The sequence below is a fragment of the Balearica regulorum genome, chromosome 1 (genome assembly GCF_011004875.1).
Source record: "Balearica regulorum gibbericeps isolate bBalReg1 chromosome 1, bBalReg1.pri, whole genome shotgun sequence".
Lineage (NCBI taxonomy): Eukaryota > Metazoa > Chordata > Aves > Gruiformes > Gruidae > Balearica > Balearica regulorum.
Window position 1 is genome coordinate 81,824,382 of NC_046184.1, and position 17,846 is coordinate 81,842,227.

A 17,846-nucleotide genomic window follows, 5' to 3' on the forward strand; every position below is an offset into this window, starting at 1 on the left:
CTTGATTGTGCTCCCCATCTTTGACTCACGTATGTTCCAATATGTGTGTTTTGGACTTGGGGACTGGCTAAGCAAAGAGCTCTTCTGGGAGCACCAGAAACGTTCTGTTCAAGCACATCTGAGGGAGAGGCAGCATTTGAAAGTAGAAACCGGCCCCCATGAGGCTTTTTGGCAAGCCTCATTCTTTTTTATTGCTGTCTGTGACTAACTATGGATAATAACATATATGAAGTCTTGCCAAAGTATATGAAGAGCTAGAAAATCTAATCATATTTATGTTTGTGTCCCTGTGTGTGTGTGTGGCATGTGTATCTGCTGCTACCTGATCTATCCAGAGGGGAAGCTCCTTGATGGTGAACATTGCATTGAAAGCTCCGACTGCTCCTGCGTCCACTCTGGAAAACATTATCCTCCTGGCTTCACCATCTCCCAGGATTGCAACTCATGGTAAATTCAGTGTTGCTCTGGTGCGGTTACTGTTGCTCTAGATAAGTACTGCACACCACTTAGTGACTGTTTTAGATGATCTTTCTAGAAATCTCTCTTTACTTTTTCAAAATTTCCTTTTATTGGCAAAAGACCTGCTCTCTTATTGGAAATACCAGCCCCTTCCAAGAAGTGAGCTGTTCACAAAGACAAAATCAGCTCTACTTTTAAAGGGATATTTGATCTGATAGAACAATGTGAGGGTCAACTCCTTCAAACAGTAGAGAACTACCTGTTTCCTGTGGATAAGACAGACCGGCAGGTTCCCATGTCTGGTTAGTGTCAGCGGTGGTGTCTTTGTTTTGACTTCCTACAGTTATTTAACCTCTAAACCCTGTTTCTTTCCAAGAGGACTTAGGTCAGACACGTCCTTGGAACTTCTTGCAAAGCTAATGAATCTTCCCAGCTGCATGGCTTACAATTTTTCTTTGAATCATGTATGTCAGCCTGAAGGGGAAGGCTAGCTGCCTAAAGAAAGGAAGGGGAATGAGTAATGTATTCCTGATCTGGTTATGTATAAGTGTGAACATATTTGTGGAAGGAGTTCAGACAACTCTGTGCCCAGATGTTTAAAATTAGAGCACAGGAGGAGGACTCAGTTAAGGCCACCATATGCAGAAGAAAGATGGTCTATGCATCATCCCTGTTAACCACAAGTTTTTCATTACCTGCAGCACGTGTCACAGAATACAAAGCAACCACAACATTAGCATTTTGTCTTTTTCCCTGGAGCTGTCTTCAGCTTTGAGCTTGGCCACATTGTTTGAACTTATTGCTCTTGGGAGATCAGTGCCACCTGATAGACTGTATTGTTAGAAAATGCTTTCTGTTATTCAGATATGATACTGCTGTGGAGAATGTCATTCCATCGGCTCTGTATTTACCATCCTCAATAAAATGACTCCCCACAAATAGCTTTTGAGGGCTAGGATAATTAAAGGAATAAGAAGAATCTAGCATATGTTGAAACTTGCTTGATTTTGGAGACTCTAGGATTGACTGATATGGTGTCCCACAGAACCAAGGATGAGGGATAGGATCTCAATCACTATCAGTGCATGTTACTGGTTACTACTAGTGCCTATGGGGGATGGCACTAAATCCACCACCCAGAGACATTAAAGCGGACACAATCTGCCTCCTTGAAATTTGCAGAGAAAGGGAAACTAAGCAAGGGGTGTGCTGTCAGACTGATGTGAAGGTCTGCTTTAGCAGAAGTGTAGCTGGCTGGTGAAGGACAGGGATTATTGCCCTCCTGTGACAAACTCATGTGGCCAGTGCTGGGCCCCCACTGCAAGACAGAGGATTATGAACTAGAGAGAGTCTTGTGGAGGACGCTGGAGATGACCACAGCAGGGGAGCTTATGATGTAAGAAGAAGCAAAGGGAAATAGATTTGTTTAAAGGTGGCACTTTCACTGCCTAAAGGGGGTGTAAATAAGACAGGGCCAAACTCTTCTCAGAGGCAAACAGTGAAATAACAAGAAGCAATGGACACAAGTTGCAGCAAGGGAAATTCCATTTAGACACAAGAAAAAAAATTTTCCCCCTCAGATGGTGCAGTGCACTGGGACAGCTGCCCAGAGAGGCCGTGGGACCTCATCCTGGAGATTTCTCAAACTCAATTGGACAAGGTCCTGAGTCACCTGATCTAGCTTTGAAGTTCCCTTCTTTGAGTTGGGGGTTGTAGTATATGATTTTTTCTGGAGGTCCCTTCAAGCTTGCTTTTTTTTTCCCTATGATTCTGTTGTATTAATAGACATACCTTGAGAACTGTATTTAAAACTCATTCCACATCAGTGGAATGTAGTTGAAAACTCTATTAGACACAGAGCTTTGGCAGGGGAAAAAAAGAAGTTCGTGAGTTTTGCAACCATTCCAGGTCTTATTACCAGCAGTTGCTGTTGAATGATGGTAAGAAGGGGTGGATGTATTAAGAAATAAGGTTATGGGAGATGGAAAGGATGTTGGGGACTGGTCTAATTTCCCTGAAACAGGGGCCCATGTTTCAATTATTTGGGAAAAAGTTGCAACAGAAGATTTGAATTCATGTACTCTTGCCTAACTTGTCATGCTATGTTTCCTAGCATTTGTCGACGTGGCACCTGGATCTGCAGCAATGGGGAATGCCCAGGTATGGTTGGCTCTACTCTTTCAGGTTTTGACAAGTAAGCCTTGCCTACATCCCTACCACTTATATCCCACTTACATTGTTTTTCACGCAAAAAAATTAATCTGTCTTTGTTCTTGCTTGCTCCAGTACAAGCCAGATGGGCTCATACTTCTATGTTCTTGTAAGGCAAACCAGACATTGTGCCGTATGATTTATGTGTAGCAATGAAAAATCCTGTTTGGTGAGAAGAATATTCCTCTTTTCATTACTTAGTTTACTAAGTTGTAAGGGTCTGTATGTTCAGAGGATTGGCTTTCAGGAAGAGGAACACTGCTGGGTTTCTTTGACCAGGTACCAGTCCCTATTTGATTGTCTGAATTAGCATGCTTTTTGTTGATGGATAATTGAAGTACTGGAAGTAGAATGGGTCACTCTTGATACTCCATGGCTTTGGGCCCTATCGGTGGAGGAGCTACAGCCCTGGGGAGAAGGTGGCCACCCTTCTGTGGGTGGTGGCAGACTGCAGAGGCAGGTGTTCCTACTCCCCTTCCCTCCTACCCTACCTACCTCCCAAACTCACCTGGTACTGGTGGCTGCTGTCCCAGTTTTTTGCCTACATGGGGAATATGACTTTTCATGCTGTGCGTTGGCCAGTAAGCACCACCTGTTTTATTTCCTCCTGCTAGTTCTGTGACCCATCCCCGTCTCAGTTCCTGCACTATGTTCAGCCACGGAAAGGCCTGCTTGACCTGAAACAGCATTTGACTCTGCTTGCTTTGTGCGTAGGAGTCTGCAGGGAGACAGCACACCTCTTTATCTTGTTTGTTCTCCCTGCTTTTGGGAACTGAGGGTGAAGGGATGAGGAGGAGACTGGAGTTATGGCAGGACAGGAAAGACAGAGCAGATTTTCAGGTTTGGTGTGAGGTTTTTTGGGTTTGTTTGGGTTTTGGGTTTTTTGGGTGGTTTTTTTTTTGAGATGAGACTGTGCAATCCTCACAAATTAGGATAATTACAACTGTCTTAAAATGACTATCAAAGTCTTTCTATTAACAGTAATCTAGCTTGACCCATCAATACTCTACTTCCTCCTGCTTTAGACTGAAAGTGTACTTTGCCCCAAAATGTGAGCAGAAAAAAAAAGGGGGGGAGGGGGTGTTTATGCAAATGTTCAAGATAGAAATGACATTTTTAGTGAGCTCTGCCAAGCGGGACTGTGAGAAGCTCCATGCTTGTGGTGTTCACTAAGATCTCTCTAAGTGCAGGGAATCTCACTGTCTAAAACGCAGAATCAAGGACACAGCCCCAGCTGATTTGTTATGTCTTTTAGCTAATGGTCAACAACATGTTTACAAATGAGAAATATGTTTTTTTTCTAACTTCAGTTTTGACCTAGGTTATAGCTCTTAATGTCCTTGTTTTCTGGGCTACTATGAATATTATGTGGGCCAAATTTTTATCCTCAACTCCAGCCATGTTTTCTTCATAGTGATTACACGATTGAAGATAAGCCTAGTATTGAGGCTTGCAAACAGATTTGTGCAAAAGTGACTATAGCATTACTGTCTTTTTCTGAATTGGGAAGCTCTGTAGAATGAGCAGAAGTCAAAAAGAAAACCAGCTTAATTTTAGACCTTCAGCCAACACATACAAGTCACTTTTCATCTAGGCTTGTACAAGACTGAAGGTCATGTAAGTGCAGCTGTTGTACATGTACTTGCTAACATCTACAAACTGTGCTGAGACAGTGTGGGAGTAGCAGTACTTGATAGGAACAGTAGCCAAGTTTATATTGTTGCCTATCCTGTTTTGTCTCTATCTGAAGCAATATTACAGTGTATTTTTTATTTTTCGTTGGTTATTTTTGCAACAAATAGTTCTAAAATCATGTGTCACAAAAGTTTATGTACTTAGACTCACATAAGCTCAAGGTAGTTCCATTATTTTATTACCAACCTGTTTATCAGAAACGGTTTCTTTTATATTGAGGGAATGAATTGCCTAGCTGTAAGTTTGGTGATAAAGCTGGGTATGCAGCTGGAAGTAGTGCTTCAGAAGGCTGTGCTGTGTCAGCCAACCAGCAATAACTGGCTGGCACTAGCAAGAAGCTCTCAAGCAGATATCATAATTAAATTAATTATGAAGGCAGTAGGTTTCAGGAAATCTCATGGGATGCATTACACCAAATGGAGTAGATAGAAGGACCCATAAGAAGACATTTTGCCGCAGGAAAGAAATTTCCCTTTCAGGAGCAATGCCAAATGGCTGGGACTTGTCTGGGATAACAGTCCTTAGCTCTCCATGCTGCAAACCTGTCCTGTTGGTTCCCAGTTGCAGAGAATGCCCTGGAAATCAAACTGCCGTGTAATGTAGTGGGGTATGCCTGGTTTTCTTTAAATCTGCTCTCCACATCTGATAGCCAGTTAATTGACTCTGAAGTTGAGTAGAATAACACTTGTTTTACCTTTGTCCAAGCTTAATTGAACAGAAAATAGGACTTCCAAAATACCAAGCCACCTCACTCTCCAGGGGATGACAAACATCCAGCAAGTGCTGGACTTCTCTTTGGGCTGTGCAAGGCTGGGAATCCTCAAGATCTGTGGTGGTGTTCTTCAGCACAGGCTGATTTAAGATGGTTAACACTGACAATATGTTGAAGAAGGAAATTTTCATTTGGCGTTCATGAGACAGAGCTTCTGTGGGACTCAAAGGCAGTGCAGAGAATAACTGCTGGGGTTTACCTGTCAGCTTGTAACATTTAACCTTTTTCCATCCTTTGTCAGTGGATTGCCAGTGTGGGCCCAGCACCTGACTTTTGTTCTGGACAAGGAGGTCTCTCCCCACCTTGTTTTCTGTGGAACTATCTCTAAGTGTAATATTCTTCTCATATGAAAGAATTTCTCTGCAAGCTCTGTGGGGTTGAAGCCTTCCTATGTGTTTGCAGAGGCCCTAGCATAACAGAGTTCTAAATACCAGTTGTGGCATCTGAACACTGCCTTCCTGGAAATGAAAAGTCACATCTTACCAAAACATGTTAAAATGTTGATGTTGTTTAAATAGCCTCTTTTCATAGTAGAAGGGTAGACAAGCTAGACTTTTGCATTATTGTGTAAGAACTTTAGATGTAGCTCTTGTAACTATGGATTTATTTTAAACTTCATATAAGTTAATTAAGTTCAGAGTAAAGTCCACCATAAATTCTGCCCTTGCAATAACTCCAGCCAAGATTGTCTTCCAGCTCTTCGTTCTGATAAGGTATTTTTACTTTAATGTTAGAATAACTTATTGGTATTCCAACAAAGGAATAAACACTTTTTTTTGGCTGTGTTCAAGGAGGCCATTGTGAAGAAGGCTTTCAGACACTGTTGCCTTCATAAAACCATACTGCAATGCTTTCAAAACACCAGTAGAGAGACAAAGAGAGGGCTCACAATCTGCCAAGACGCAACTGTGAAACATAGACTGAGAATGAGGCACCTCTGTAAAAGAAGAGCAGAGCAGGAGTGAGAGTCCAACAAGTTTTCTTGCAAATTTTGATTTTTCAACTCTGTAGAAACGCTTGCATTCTGCAGCCAGCTCCATGGGTGCTGATTTGCCCCACTGGGCTGAGCAAAAGTGGATTTAAAGTGTGTTATGTCAAGATGTTGCACCTACATAGGGCTGAAGAGCACATGTTGCCCATTGCGTGGAGCGTGTGACTAATTGACTAATGCTGGGTAATCCTGAGGGCCTTTCCTAGCTCTGCCATTTTTAGGTATTAGTACTTCCACTCTCTGTGCCTCAGTTTCCCCCTTGTATAAAGAGGGAAACTCAGCTCCTACATAAAAGGGAGCATGGGTTGCTGTTTACAATTGGTTAGTGCCACCAGCACCCATCGCTTAGGTACTAGGTAAGACCTCGCCTGCAGAGAGCTTGAGTGACTGTGCTGTTTCCAGGGCCACTGAGGTGTATGCTAGAGAAGAATCAAATCCACTTCAGTGCAAGGAGCTGAGCTGTTTGCTGATATCCTCGTGACCCTCTGTTTGAAACATTATATAGGCCTTTCCGTAGGCATGAATTTCAGCTCCCGAGTGTGATTTATACCATATTCCCCAGCTTTTGTTGGCGCCGCTGTTACTATGGGTAATGACTTACAGGAATAAACAGTGAGATAAGCATCTCACTGGTGCTTTCTGGTCTGCAGGGGACCTGGGCCTTGTGCAACCTGCTCTACTGGGCTGCTCTTCCCCCTCAGTGGCTTGGGAGGGACGGGCAGGATTTGACTCCCAGCTGGCACTGAGGTGATTAATGGTTCTCTGCATTTTTCAGGAGAGTGCTCTGTCACCGGCCAGTCCCATTTCAAAAGCTTTGACAACAAGTATTTCACCTTCAGCGGGATTTGTCAGTACTTACTTGCCAAGGACTGTGTGGAAAATTCCTTTTCTGTGATCATCGAGACCGTGCAGGTAACAGCAGCCTTGGCCGGTGCCTGTGTGCCTCTGCACATGCTCTTGGGAGAATGGGAAGGGCTGTGGGAGTATGATATGAATTGCAGATGCACAGGCCAACAAAAGTAATTTTCCTATGAAATAATTAGTTTAAATAACAGATGGAGTCTTTCTCCTTAGTTAATAAGTGTTTTGCTTCTCCTTGCTGCCATTCCCAGGAGCCTACCTGGAGATTGAGATTCGTAATGAGATTTGGAGAATGAGCCCTCACTGCCTCTTTGCCAGCTGAACAAACACATGCGCACGAGGGTGTGCCCCTTGCAGAGCACCCTGAAGGCCGGTGCCCGGCTAATGCCCGGGGGAAAAGACATTTCCTCAGACATTGAGTAGGGCGTGCTGGCAGAGTAGTGCCTTGGGTTGCTTTCCATTGAGTCATGGTGATTTCTGTTGCTGACTAGCCAGTCAGCAGCTCCTGACTTTTTTTTGCTGTCTCCCCTGATAGACGTGAGAAAGGGAGATGGAGGTCAGTGAGTGGAGACGGCTGGGGAGAGGCCGGAAAGGGAGCCTGGCCAGAGTGGGGAGGGAAGGAGACTCTGGAGGAGGTTTCACATCCAGGTTATCCCAGTCATGAAAAACTTGTTTGCTGTGAGGGCGACAAAACACTGGAGCAGGCTGCCCAGAGAGGCTGTGGAGTCTCCTTCTCTGGAGATATTCAAAACCTGCCTGGATGCGATCCTGTGCAACCTGCTGTAGGTGATCCTTCTTTAGCAGGGAGGGTTGGACTAGATGATCTCCAGAGGTCCCTTCCAATGCCAACCATTCTGTGAAATTAATCAACTCAGTTGTGCATGGGAATAGGTGAACTAACCTGGAGACTGAAAAGGGTACTGAATCAAGCAGAGGGGAAGGAAGGGAAGAGGAACAGAAGTGAAGGCAGGGAGAAGTATGGTGAAGGGGATGTATCAGCCTGCCTTGTGGGACATAGCAAGAGAGAAGTCACAGGCTTTGGAGAAATGGGGTGTGATGCACCATTTACGTCTGTATCCAGCATTAGAAAGCTCTGATACTGCAACTCTGAGGTCATCTGTGCTTGGGAACTTGCAGAACGGGTTTCCACTGAAACTTCCCTTTCGAAACCAGGGAGGAGGCCCTGGGGCCTGCAATCCCTGTTCTTCATCTGCGCGTAACCCACAGCCGGGGAAAATCAATAGCACAAGAGTCTTGGGCAGTGCGAACCACACAGCTGTTTCCTGGCCTGACAGGCTGTGCAGGGCAGCATGCCCTTCCTGCCCCTGCCGCAGTCGGAGGGGATGGATGCCGGTCACCGGTGTGGACTGCTCTCAGGGGTCCGGTGTAACGCCTACGGATTGCTTTCCAGGCTCTGAGACAAGGAGCTGCGGGTAGCTCCCTGGTGCGTGGTTAATGGGATAATGGAAGAAAGGCTGCCAGCCTGATATTTGTGGGATGCAGAAACTAGATCCATAAAACCATCGAGACACTTAACACCTCCCAAATTAGATGCTGAAATGCCTTTTGGAGGTCTGGGGCTAAGTCACCAATAAAGTGAAAGCTTAAGGTTCAAGGCAAATTTTTCCCTTCTCTGTAGTGTGCAGATGATCCTGATGCAGTATGCACTCGCTCAGCTTCTGTCCGAATCCGGGATATGGACAACAGCCTCATTAAAATGAAACATGGAGGAGGAATTTCACTGAATGGACAAGACATACAGATCCCTTTGATACAAGGTGTGTTCACATGGTCTAACTCTGGCCAGCCACTGAAAGGGTCCTACTTACTAGTGCTTTCTGGCATGCCTTAGCCCAGTTCAATCAAAAAGTGTTTCCAATACCAAATTCTCACTTGCAGCCTCTCCTAGAAGCTCTGTCGTTCCGGCTTCTCTCCATGCAGCCAACACATCTTGGCTCAGCTCCTTCAAAATCAGCTGTCTGGATTTGAGATGCGATATTGAAAAGCACTGTTGGTCTATGCTTTTTGAAATTATTTTTATCCAGAAGCTTGAAATCCCTCCAGTGCAAAATGTCACCATTAATGCCCCAGGTTCTGCAGAACACACATATATCCTCTTCTAGGGCTCCTGAGTGCCTTAAAGCAGAGCCTATGGACAAGTTCATGCAGCTATAAACTGCTGAGCAGGCACAAAGCTTGGGAAGTGTGAAGTGGGCATTGCTGGCACCCCTTGCTTTGGCAGACCTGCGTGTCCCTGCTCTGTGGCACCCGCTCTGTTGGCCTGTTTAGTGTGACACAGCAGTCCCAACCGCATCCTAGCTTGACTGACTGACACTTTGTGGTTGTCTTTAGGTGCCCTCCGCATCCAGCGTGTGGTGAGGACTTCAGTTCACCTTACCTATGGGGAAGATTTGCAGATTGACTGGGACGGTCGTGGTGAACTCCTAGTGAAGGTAGGAGTTTCTTTCTGTCTTTTATTTCTGCCTTTTTGCCCCCTCTCTCATCCCACCCAAACATGTACAAAGATTTTCTTGTCTGAAGTGAGAAATTGCTTTGTGTTGCATGTTAGAAATTCCATTCTCTTTTGCTACCCCCGGAGCAATATACAGGTCCTTTTGTATTCCAGAAATAAACATTTTCGTCCCACAGCAGCTTGGCAGCTTTTTTTTTTCTCTGTCTTTTTTGTGCAATTACAGCCATTATTAACTGTGAATAGTTTTGTGTTTTGTTCAGTAGATACCCTCCAAACTGTATTTTTGCTTTCGTTTGCTTTGATTGTCCTGTCTATAGCAATGGATTCATATGACTTAAAATAAGGGAAGAATATGGCTCCAGGGACACAGTTACTCATAATTTCCAGGAAAAATCAATTAACTCATACAAGATATGTTGCATGCGCCTTCTACTATGAGGAATGTTTAAAGTCACCCTTGATTAACAATTAGGATTTGTCTGTGCTGCAGACCACAGTGGCATGTACAAGTACCAAAACCAGGTTTAAAAGAAATGAGCTGTAAGGGAAGCAGTCTAGCTGCAACAACATAAAGCTTTACATAAACAACTTTTTTGTGTGTGCATATGTTGTGAGCTGCAGAAGGAGTTGCAGCACAGAAAAGCCTGTGAGGGGAGAAGATTATTTGCTGTGCAATAGTCTCCTGATAGCTGATAAACCATCCCTCAGGTGTGTGAGTCCACCTGTAGCATTGCTTCCTGGTGTGATGACCTGCAGGTTATGGGTGCTACGGCAGGGGGATGTAATCCCGCTTGATGCTGGGCAGCTGCAGACCTGCGTGCTCCTGCCGTGTTTGCGTGGATGGGTACTTAACCACAGCCCTGCTGCCTTTGAGTCCCGCTTGTAATAGGGGCTCTGCAGCTGGGCTCTGTGTGGGGTGCGTTTGCTCACTGAGAAGAGTTTTTTTCAAGAGAACTGGTTTTCCTGGGGTTCCTGTTTCTACCAAGGAGGGAGCACTGCCAATTCTGAACCATTGCTTTTGTATGCTCCTCGCCTGCCCCAAAATCTGACTTAAATATCACATCTGGCACAGAGTAAAGGTTCATGAAAGCTACATCAGAAGTGCGTACAGCAGTTGAAAAGACAACAGAGAAGAAAGGTCTTGAATAACTTTCAAAAGCATCAGTGGTTTTGTTGTTATGTCTATCTAGCCTGTATCTCAGTGCTCCAAGGGTTCTAGAAGTTGTTTTTAGGCTGAGAATAATTCAGTTCAGTCCCTTAGCATATCTCAGAAGTTTGGGCTTTCCTCAGTATTCAAAGTATTTTTCTCCCTGGTCAGAGACCAGTATAGCTTGGCAAATTCTTTCTTACAGTTAGAACAAATCTAATTTTCTGCTCCAGATCCTCTACCCGTAAAAGCGGTGGAAGTTTTTCTAATCATCTGCGTTTATTCAGTTCTGCTCTGAGCTCCTTCCCTTTCTGGGTATCTAAAGCACCTTTTTAATTGCTTTTGGAGAGTTAAATTATGCTGGATTTGTAGACTGACCTGTTGCCAAGTATTTCTGACAATTGGGGGAAGTGATACACGTCCATTACCTTGGCCAGACTTCTGGTAAAAATTCTTTGTGTTCCTCAAGAAAGCTCCTTTTTCTGTTGCCAGTTGGTATTTTTGATTTGAGCTTCCACTTAAAAATACGTCAGAATTTAGATTTGTATGAGTCATTGTCCATCTGCAGAGTACATGAAAAAGTATCTTCCTTGGCCATTGGAGTAATAAAGATACGTACCCTCTAATGATTCATGTGTGTTCCTTTTGATGCTCCGTATCTCCTCTCTGACCATGTGTTCGAAGGGAGGGTAGTACTAGGTTATATTTTGGAGAATGTTTTTTTATTTTTAATTCTACAGAAAGCCATTTTTCTTCAAAAATGTGTTTTCCTAGCTTTTTTGGTTCTGTTTCACTGGTTACTTCTGCCAACCTGACTAAAGTAGTGCTCTAGTAAATGAGTGCTAGAGAGCAGCTGTAGCATTAAGGCACTGAGTCAGTTCCCAAGGACAGTTGGTAGTACTTGTGGCGTACAGATCTTTACTTCTAATAGAAACTGACAGTTCCTAGTAGAAAGAAAGATACTGGTGCCTTTGTGTTACGGATGTTGCTTAGGAGACTTCCCCCTCTTTACCTCTAAGTTTAGGTTCACATTTCAGATGTGCATTGATTTGCAGTAAGAGTAAGGCAGGGTGAAAAGTACATCTGCTATGTGGGTTGTTTACAATACTGCTTTTAGTGCGTCATTAGTTTCTCTAGGCAGGAGGAAGCTGTAACGTGAGGTAATGTAGCTTTAGGGGTAGTAGTCTCTTCCTTATTTTATTAATGGTCCTTAATGTTGAGGGCAACAACTCTTCCAACATTGTCTCTGTTTTGTGACAAAACAATCTGTTTAAATTTTCTTCACCTTCACATTTTCTTTTAAAATGTGAAATGGTTTCAGGTGTCCTATCTTTTCCCAAATTACCATTGGTAATGTAATAAACTCACTGTATTAAAAAATGCATCTCCCACTGTTGTGCTGTTTGTTTATATGAATGAAGGGGAAAAATAGGTAAAGACTAAACTGGAGTGCTGATCAGGCCACAAAAGTAAGCCATTTTTCTTCTAGTCACCTTCAGTTACCATCTGAAATTATCGCTGTACCGTGCAAAAATTATCCTGCTGCTACTAATAATAGCTATTTTGTTAGAAGTTTGAAAATGTAGTACAATGAAATTGTGTCTATAGTATTTTAATGTGTACTTGAGAATTTCCTTGATTGTTAAATTGTCTATGGTTCATTCTTCAGAAAATCTTGCTATACAGTGGTGACCTATTCTGAAGGATAACCAGGCTAATGCTGTGTTCCTCAGTTGTCTCCAGTCTACTCCGAAAGGATGTGCGGGCTGTGTGGAAATTACAATGGTAACCAAGGGGATGATTTTCTTACGCCTTCTGGCATGGTGGAAGCTCTTCTGGAAGATTTTGGAAACTCCTGGAAGCTCAACGCAGACTGCCAAGACTTGTCAAAACAAGACAGTGACCCCTGCAATCTCAATCCTCGTTTAGGTACTGAACTCCATCCAAAATTAACATGTACAGCAAACTGTGCTCTTCCATTTTACATAACAATAAAAAATAAAAATAAATAAAAGAAAAATAAAGACAAAGAGAAGAAGCTAGTGTTGCTTACATTACCAGCAGGGTGGCTGTAATCTCTCTTTAAGAAAAAAACAACACAAAACCCCGAACAAACAGAGAGACACTGATTGATGCAGGCTTCCTAAGAAAAATGTAATGTTTTGTGAAAATTGAAAACAAAAAAATCAGTAATGTGGGAGCATGCTGCTGTTCAGGTTGGACCACAGTCAGAGTTAGACCATCACAGCCACAGCACAAACTTGTGCCACTGAAACTACTCTTCAAGTGATAGCAATACTATGTTCATGCTCTGGGTGGACAAAGCACCTGTCGTCTTCACCCTCTGTACTTACACATTATAGACTTTTCCTGATCCCTTATGTCTCTTCTTTTACTGCATCACACAGACAGCCTTCCTCTTTCCCTCCATACTGCTTGGCTGTCCTGGTTGGACATGGGGAGAAATTCTTGGAGCAATTTTCTTGTCCCAGGTGTTACAGCAAACTCTGATTTCTGGGAGGAGCAAGCACACAAGAAATTATGTCTGTAGATCAGAGCAGGCACTGTAGTTTTGTGAGTGTCATGCAGCCTAGAAGGGTTAATTTTGTAAATACAAAAACCAGTGGAAAGCAGAGGCCCTGTAAAAGGAAGTATAGCACCAGAAATAGTGGTAAAAATATAAAAGCATTGTTTTTCCTTGATTTGTTTTACTAGTGAAATATTATTCTTTTTTTGGAGCTCATGACCTATGAGTTGTGATGCTATCTATGCCTACTTGATCTTATGTTATTCTTCTGTGTGTTTTGGTTGTAATTTCTTTTTTTTTAAATTTTTTTTTTTTTTTTTTTTTTTTTTTACAAAAGAAAATGCTTACTGTGGCTCTTCTAGCTTTTCTTGAAAGCTACTGATTGATTTGGTGCAAGCATGTAATTTTTCTCTTTTTAGCCAAATATGCTGAGGACTCCTGCTCAGTTCTGATGTCTTCTGCATTTGAAACCTGTCACCATGAAGTCAGCCCCACTCCTTATGTGAAGAACTGCCGCTTTGATGTTTGCTCCTGTTCCAATGGCAAGGATTGTCTGTGCTCTGCTATTGCCAATTACGCAGCAGCCTGTGCTAGGAAGAGCGTCCTGGTCCAGTGGAGAGAACCTGACTTCTGCCGTAAGTAAAATGCTCCCCAAACTCTCTTATTTTAGTTGTCTTGAAGGAATTTCTTGGCAATGTCAGATGAAAAATCTAGAATGAGATGATTTCTGCAAGGTGCTAAATATTTCTTATGGAAAGTGATGAGAGGTTATAGCTTTTCTCCTCTTTAGCAAGAATGCAAAACTGTTCACAGAGACTGCTCAGCACTGAGGGAGAGAAGTAGCCATCTGACATTCTCAGCAGCGGTTTTGACTGGATTTCCATTTTCAGCTGTACTGAAATTTCAGCTACCCACCTGGAAACTTTCTGAATATCTCAGGGAGGGAATCTCCAAGTGCTTTGTAGTAATGTATGAATTGCTTTTTTGGTACCTCCTCCTTTCAAGGCCCAAGATTCCCAGCTCCTGAACTTGTCAGTGACTCCTGAATTTAGCTGAAGTTGAGGATATGAAGGAAGCACAATGGCAGGTACTTGGTCAAGTGGTATAATAGAACAGAATCATACAACTACAGACAAACTTATATCAGAAGCGACCTCTGGCAGTCTTCTGGTACAATCCCTGCTCATAGCAGGGCTAACTTACAGCAGATTGCCTGGGGTCTTGTCTGGACAAGTTTTGAGTATCTCCAAGGATGGAGATTCCACCACCTCTCACATCTATGTGTGTTAGCAGTGTGATTATCACTGTGTCAGTGCAGAGGTCTGAGATCTATGTCAAATCTCATTTCGTGTACACCATTCAGCTAGTGGGTGAACATCATTTTGTTAACCACGTATGAGCTCCTTTCCTCCTTCTTGTAAATTCTAGTATGATGTGGCAGCTGCTTCAAGATGAGAGCCTGAACTTTGATCAACAGACTGAGGGTGGCACCACTGAGCTAGGCAAAGAAGAGCTTTGTCCATGGCATTTTCTGTAGACACTTAACTCTTGCTGACTCTCGTAAGAGTTGAGTTTTGAATTCCCCTGAGGATTGTTTGCAGGATGCCACTTGAAATAAATGGCAACCCTGATTCAAAAGCTTGCAGTCTAAAAGATGAGATGGTGCAAGAGGATAGAATGAAAATTCAGACTGCAGGTTTGGCTTACAGAGGTGGGATAACAGAAAGAATAGGATTTTTTTTTTTTTTTCCAGTCCAGTGCAAGGTTAATAGCCAAACTTCTAAGAAGCTGGAGCAGAAGAAGACATCTTTTATTTCTTTTCTTTTTCTCTTAGGTCAATGTGGTAGGAAAAAATCCATTGCAATGGAATTTTAATGGAATGCGGACACACTTTTCCCTATAAATATTTGTGAAATGGATGTTTTTCCATTTTCCTGAGAAACTTTGCTATTAAGGAAAGAAGACAATTGAAAATGGTGGGGGAAAGCATGTATGCTTGGTAGCCCTGCTGCTTCTTCCCAAAGAAAGGGTGGGAAAAAGATTTATAAACTGAATGTGTAGAAACTGGAAGGGAGAGAGAGGTCACTGGCCTTCCACCTGGTAGGGTCTGTACCTATAAGGTCAGTGACTGCAGCTTCTGCAGGCTAGAGACTATTTACTGCGAATGAGAACAAAACCAGTTTATGTTAAACGGCTGCATGGTTTCATAATATTTTACCTAATTTATGTAAATGTTCAGATAGTGGAACAGTAATGTAATAAAAATCCTTTTAAAAATGTGCAGGTCTGGAGGCTGAAAGAAAGAGCAGCAATAATGCACCATCGTTCTTTCTGTAATTGAACAAGTCAATTTTCACAATTAATCTTTAATAGTGCAGAGCTGCTTCCTCCTCTCTGTGCATTACGGAGCGCTTTATGCTCTCATAAAGTGACGATTTCCCTGATTGCAGATCCATCAGCCCCCATTAAATAATCCTGATGCCCCAGACATCTCCTGTCATATGAAGGAGAACAATCCCTCTTTTAATGGGCTTGAGACGTGAATGTGCAGGTTGCGTAATTTGTGCTGATGGCCCAGTGCACTGAACAAGTGCTCTGCTCCTGCCTTGGTCAACGGAGATTCAGTTTCTTGGGAAATGACTTGACAGAACTGGTTTGCCTGATTTGAAGTGAATAAATGGCAGGGAGGTAAGTCATTAGTGTGGCGCAGCATTTCTGCTGCATATCAAGCTAACAAGCACGTTCATCTCCCACATCTTTGAAATTATTCTAGTTGTAGTCTGATTGTCTAAGACCTGACTCCTACCCCTGCAGCCCACTGTGAATAAGCAGCAGAGCCAATCCCTTCATGCTACATGGAAGGAGCAGATAGACCATACTGTGAAGAGCTGTCTCTTTCATACATGTGCATATAAAAAGCTGGATGGATGGCTGGGCCCGAACAGTTGTGGTGAATGGAGTTAAATCCAGTTGGCGACTGGCCACAAGCAGTGTTCCCCAGGGCTCAGTATTTGGGCCAGTTTTGTTTAACATCCTCATCAGTGATCTTGATAAGGGGATCAAGTGCACCCTTGGTAAGTTTGCAGAGGACACCAAGTTGGGTGGGAGAGTTGATCTGCTGGAGGGTAGGAAGGCTCTACAGAGCGATCTGGACAGGCTGGATCCATGGGCCGAGGCCAACTGTATGAGGTTCAACAAAGTTCAGTGCCAGGTCCTATGCTTGGGTCACAACAACCCCATGCAACGTTACAGGCTTGGGGAAGAGTGGCTGGAAAACTGCCTGGGGGAAAAGGACCTGGGGGTGTTGGTCGATAGCTGGCTGAATATAAGCCAGCAGTGTGGCCAAGAAGGCCAACAGCATCCTGGTTTGTATCACAAATAGTGTGTCCAGCAGGACGAGGGGAGTGGTCACCCCCCTGTACTCAGCTCTGGTGAGGCCACACCTCAAGTACCGTGTTCAGTTTTGGGCCCCTGACTACAAGACAGACATTGAGGTGCTAGAGCATGTCCAGAGAAGGGCAAGGAAGCTGGTGAAGGGTCTAGAGCACAAGTCTTATGAGGAGCGGCTGAGGGAACTGGGGTTGTTTAGCCTGGAGAAAAGGAGGCTGAGGGGAGACCTCATCACTCTCTACACCTACCTGAAAGGAGGTTGTAGCCAGGTGGGTGTTGGTCTCTTCTCCGAAGTAACAAGTGATAGGACAAGAGGAAATGGCCTCAAGTTGCATGGGGGGAGGTTTAGATTGGATATTAGGACAAACTTCTTCACCAAAAGAGTTGTCTATCATTGGAACAGGCTGCCCGGGGACGTGGTGGAGCCACCATCCCTGGAGGTATTTCAAAGACCTGTAGATGTGGTGCTTAGGGACATGGTTTAGGGGTGGACTTGGTAGTGTTAGGTTAATGGCTGGACTCTATGATCTTAAGGGTCTTTTCCAACCTAATGGTTCTATGAGTCTATGTCTCGTGTATACATATATATATATGTATGTATGTATGTATTGTTTTGTGGCAAAGGGGAATCAGTCAACAGGTCCCTAGATCTTTCTTCAGGTTTTAGGGCCTATTGATAAGCCCACTGTTTTCCTTAATGTGATGGTGGTGGGGTAGTTTATTGTCTTTGCATGGCTTTAGTGAGAGGATTTGTATGGGATAGATCCATGAGTGCTGGGGTGCGGAACAGGGAATTAAGAGCAGGCTCTAAGCAGCATTCGAGGATGGCTACATTGCATGGTGAGGCTCAGCATGCTGGCTCGAGCTCATGGAGTAACTGTATAGAACCTAGTCCTGACTTGGTGTGTCTTTGACCAGAGCCTCTGACCTAGGTGTGACTGTGTTTTCACCTTACACTACCTGAGAAACTGCTTAGGATTTATGTCGCTTTCACTCTGGGCTGAAACCCCACCCACAAGAAGCTGGGCGAACTATCTGATGGATACACATTTTTCTAACGCTTTTCCACTATTTCCCATCTTATCACTGGGACACTCTGAGTTTCAGAGCACAGCACTGTGCTGTTTCGATTTTATAACAGGCATTCATACAGACTAGATGCACCTTGCCTTTTCCTCTCATTTTCCCAGCAATAATGGGATGTTTTGAGTTTTTTAGTGACAGTGTATTACAAAGTGTACAGACAACAGTCCCCTCCCAGGTCAGTTGTCTCGCCTTTTTGCTATCAAAGATAGATGTTGCTGAGAGATGATGGACCAG

General features: G+C 43.6%; 1 protein-coding gene across 1 annotated transcript in view; it reads left to right on the plus strand.

Moving 5' to 3' along the window:
• VWF (von Willebrand factor) overlaps positions 1–17,846 on the plus strand; it is a 145,977-nt gene that overhangs the window by 26,848 nt on the left and 101,283 nt on the right. Inside the window, 7 exon segments of the mRNA XM_075761402.1 lie at positions 336–447; positions 2,573–2,619; positions 6,904–7,040; positions 8,629–8,767; positions 9,342–9,442; positions 12,343–12,538; positions 13,556–13,771. Coding sequence (XP_075617517.1) covers positions 336–447; positions 2,573–2,619; positions 6,904–7,040; positions 8,629–8,767; positions 9,342–9,442; positions 12,343–12,538; positions 13,556–13,771 — 948 coding nt within the window.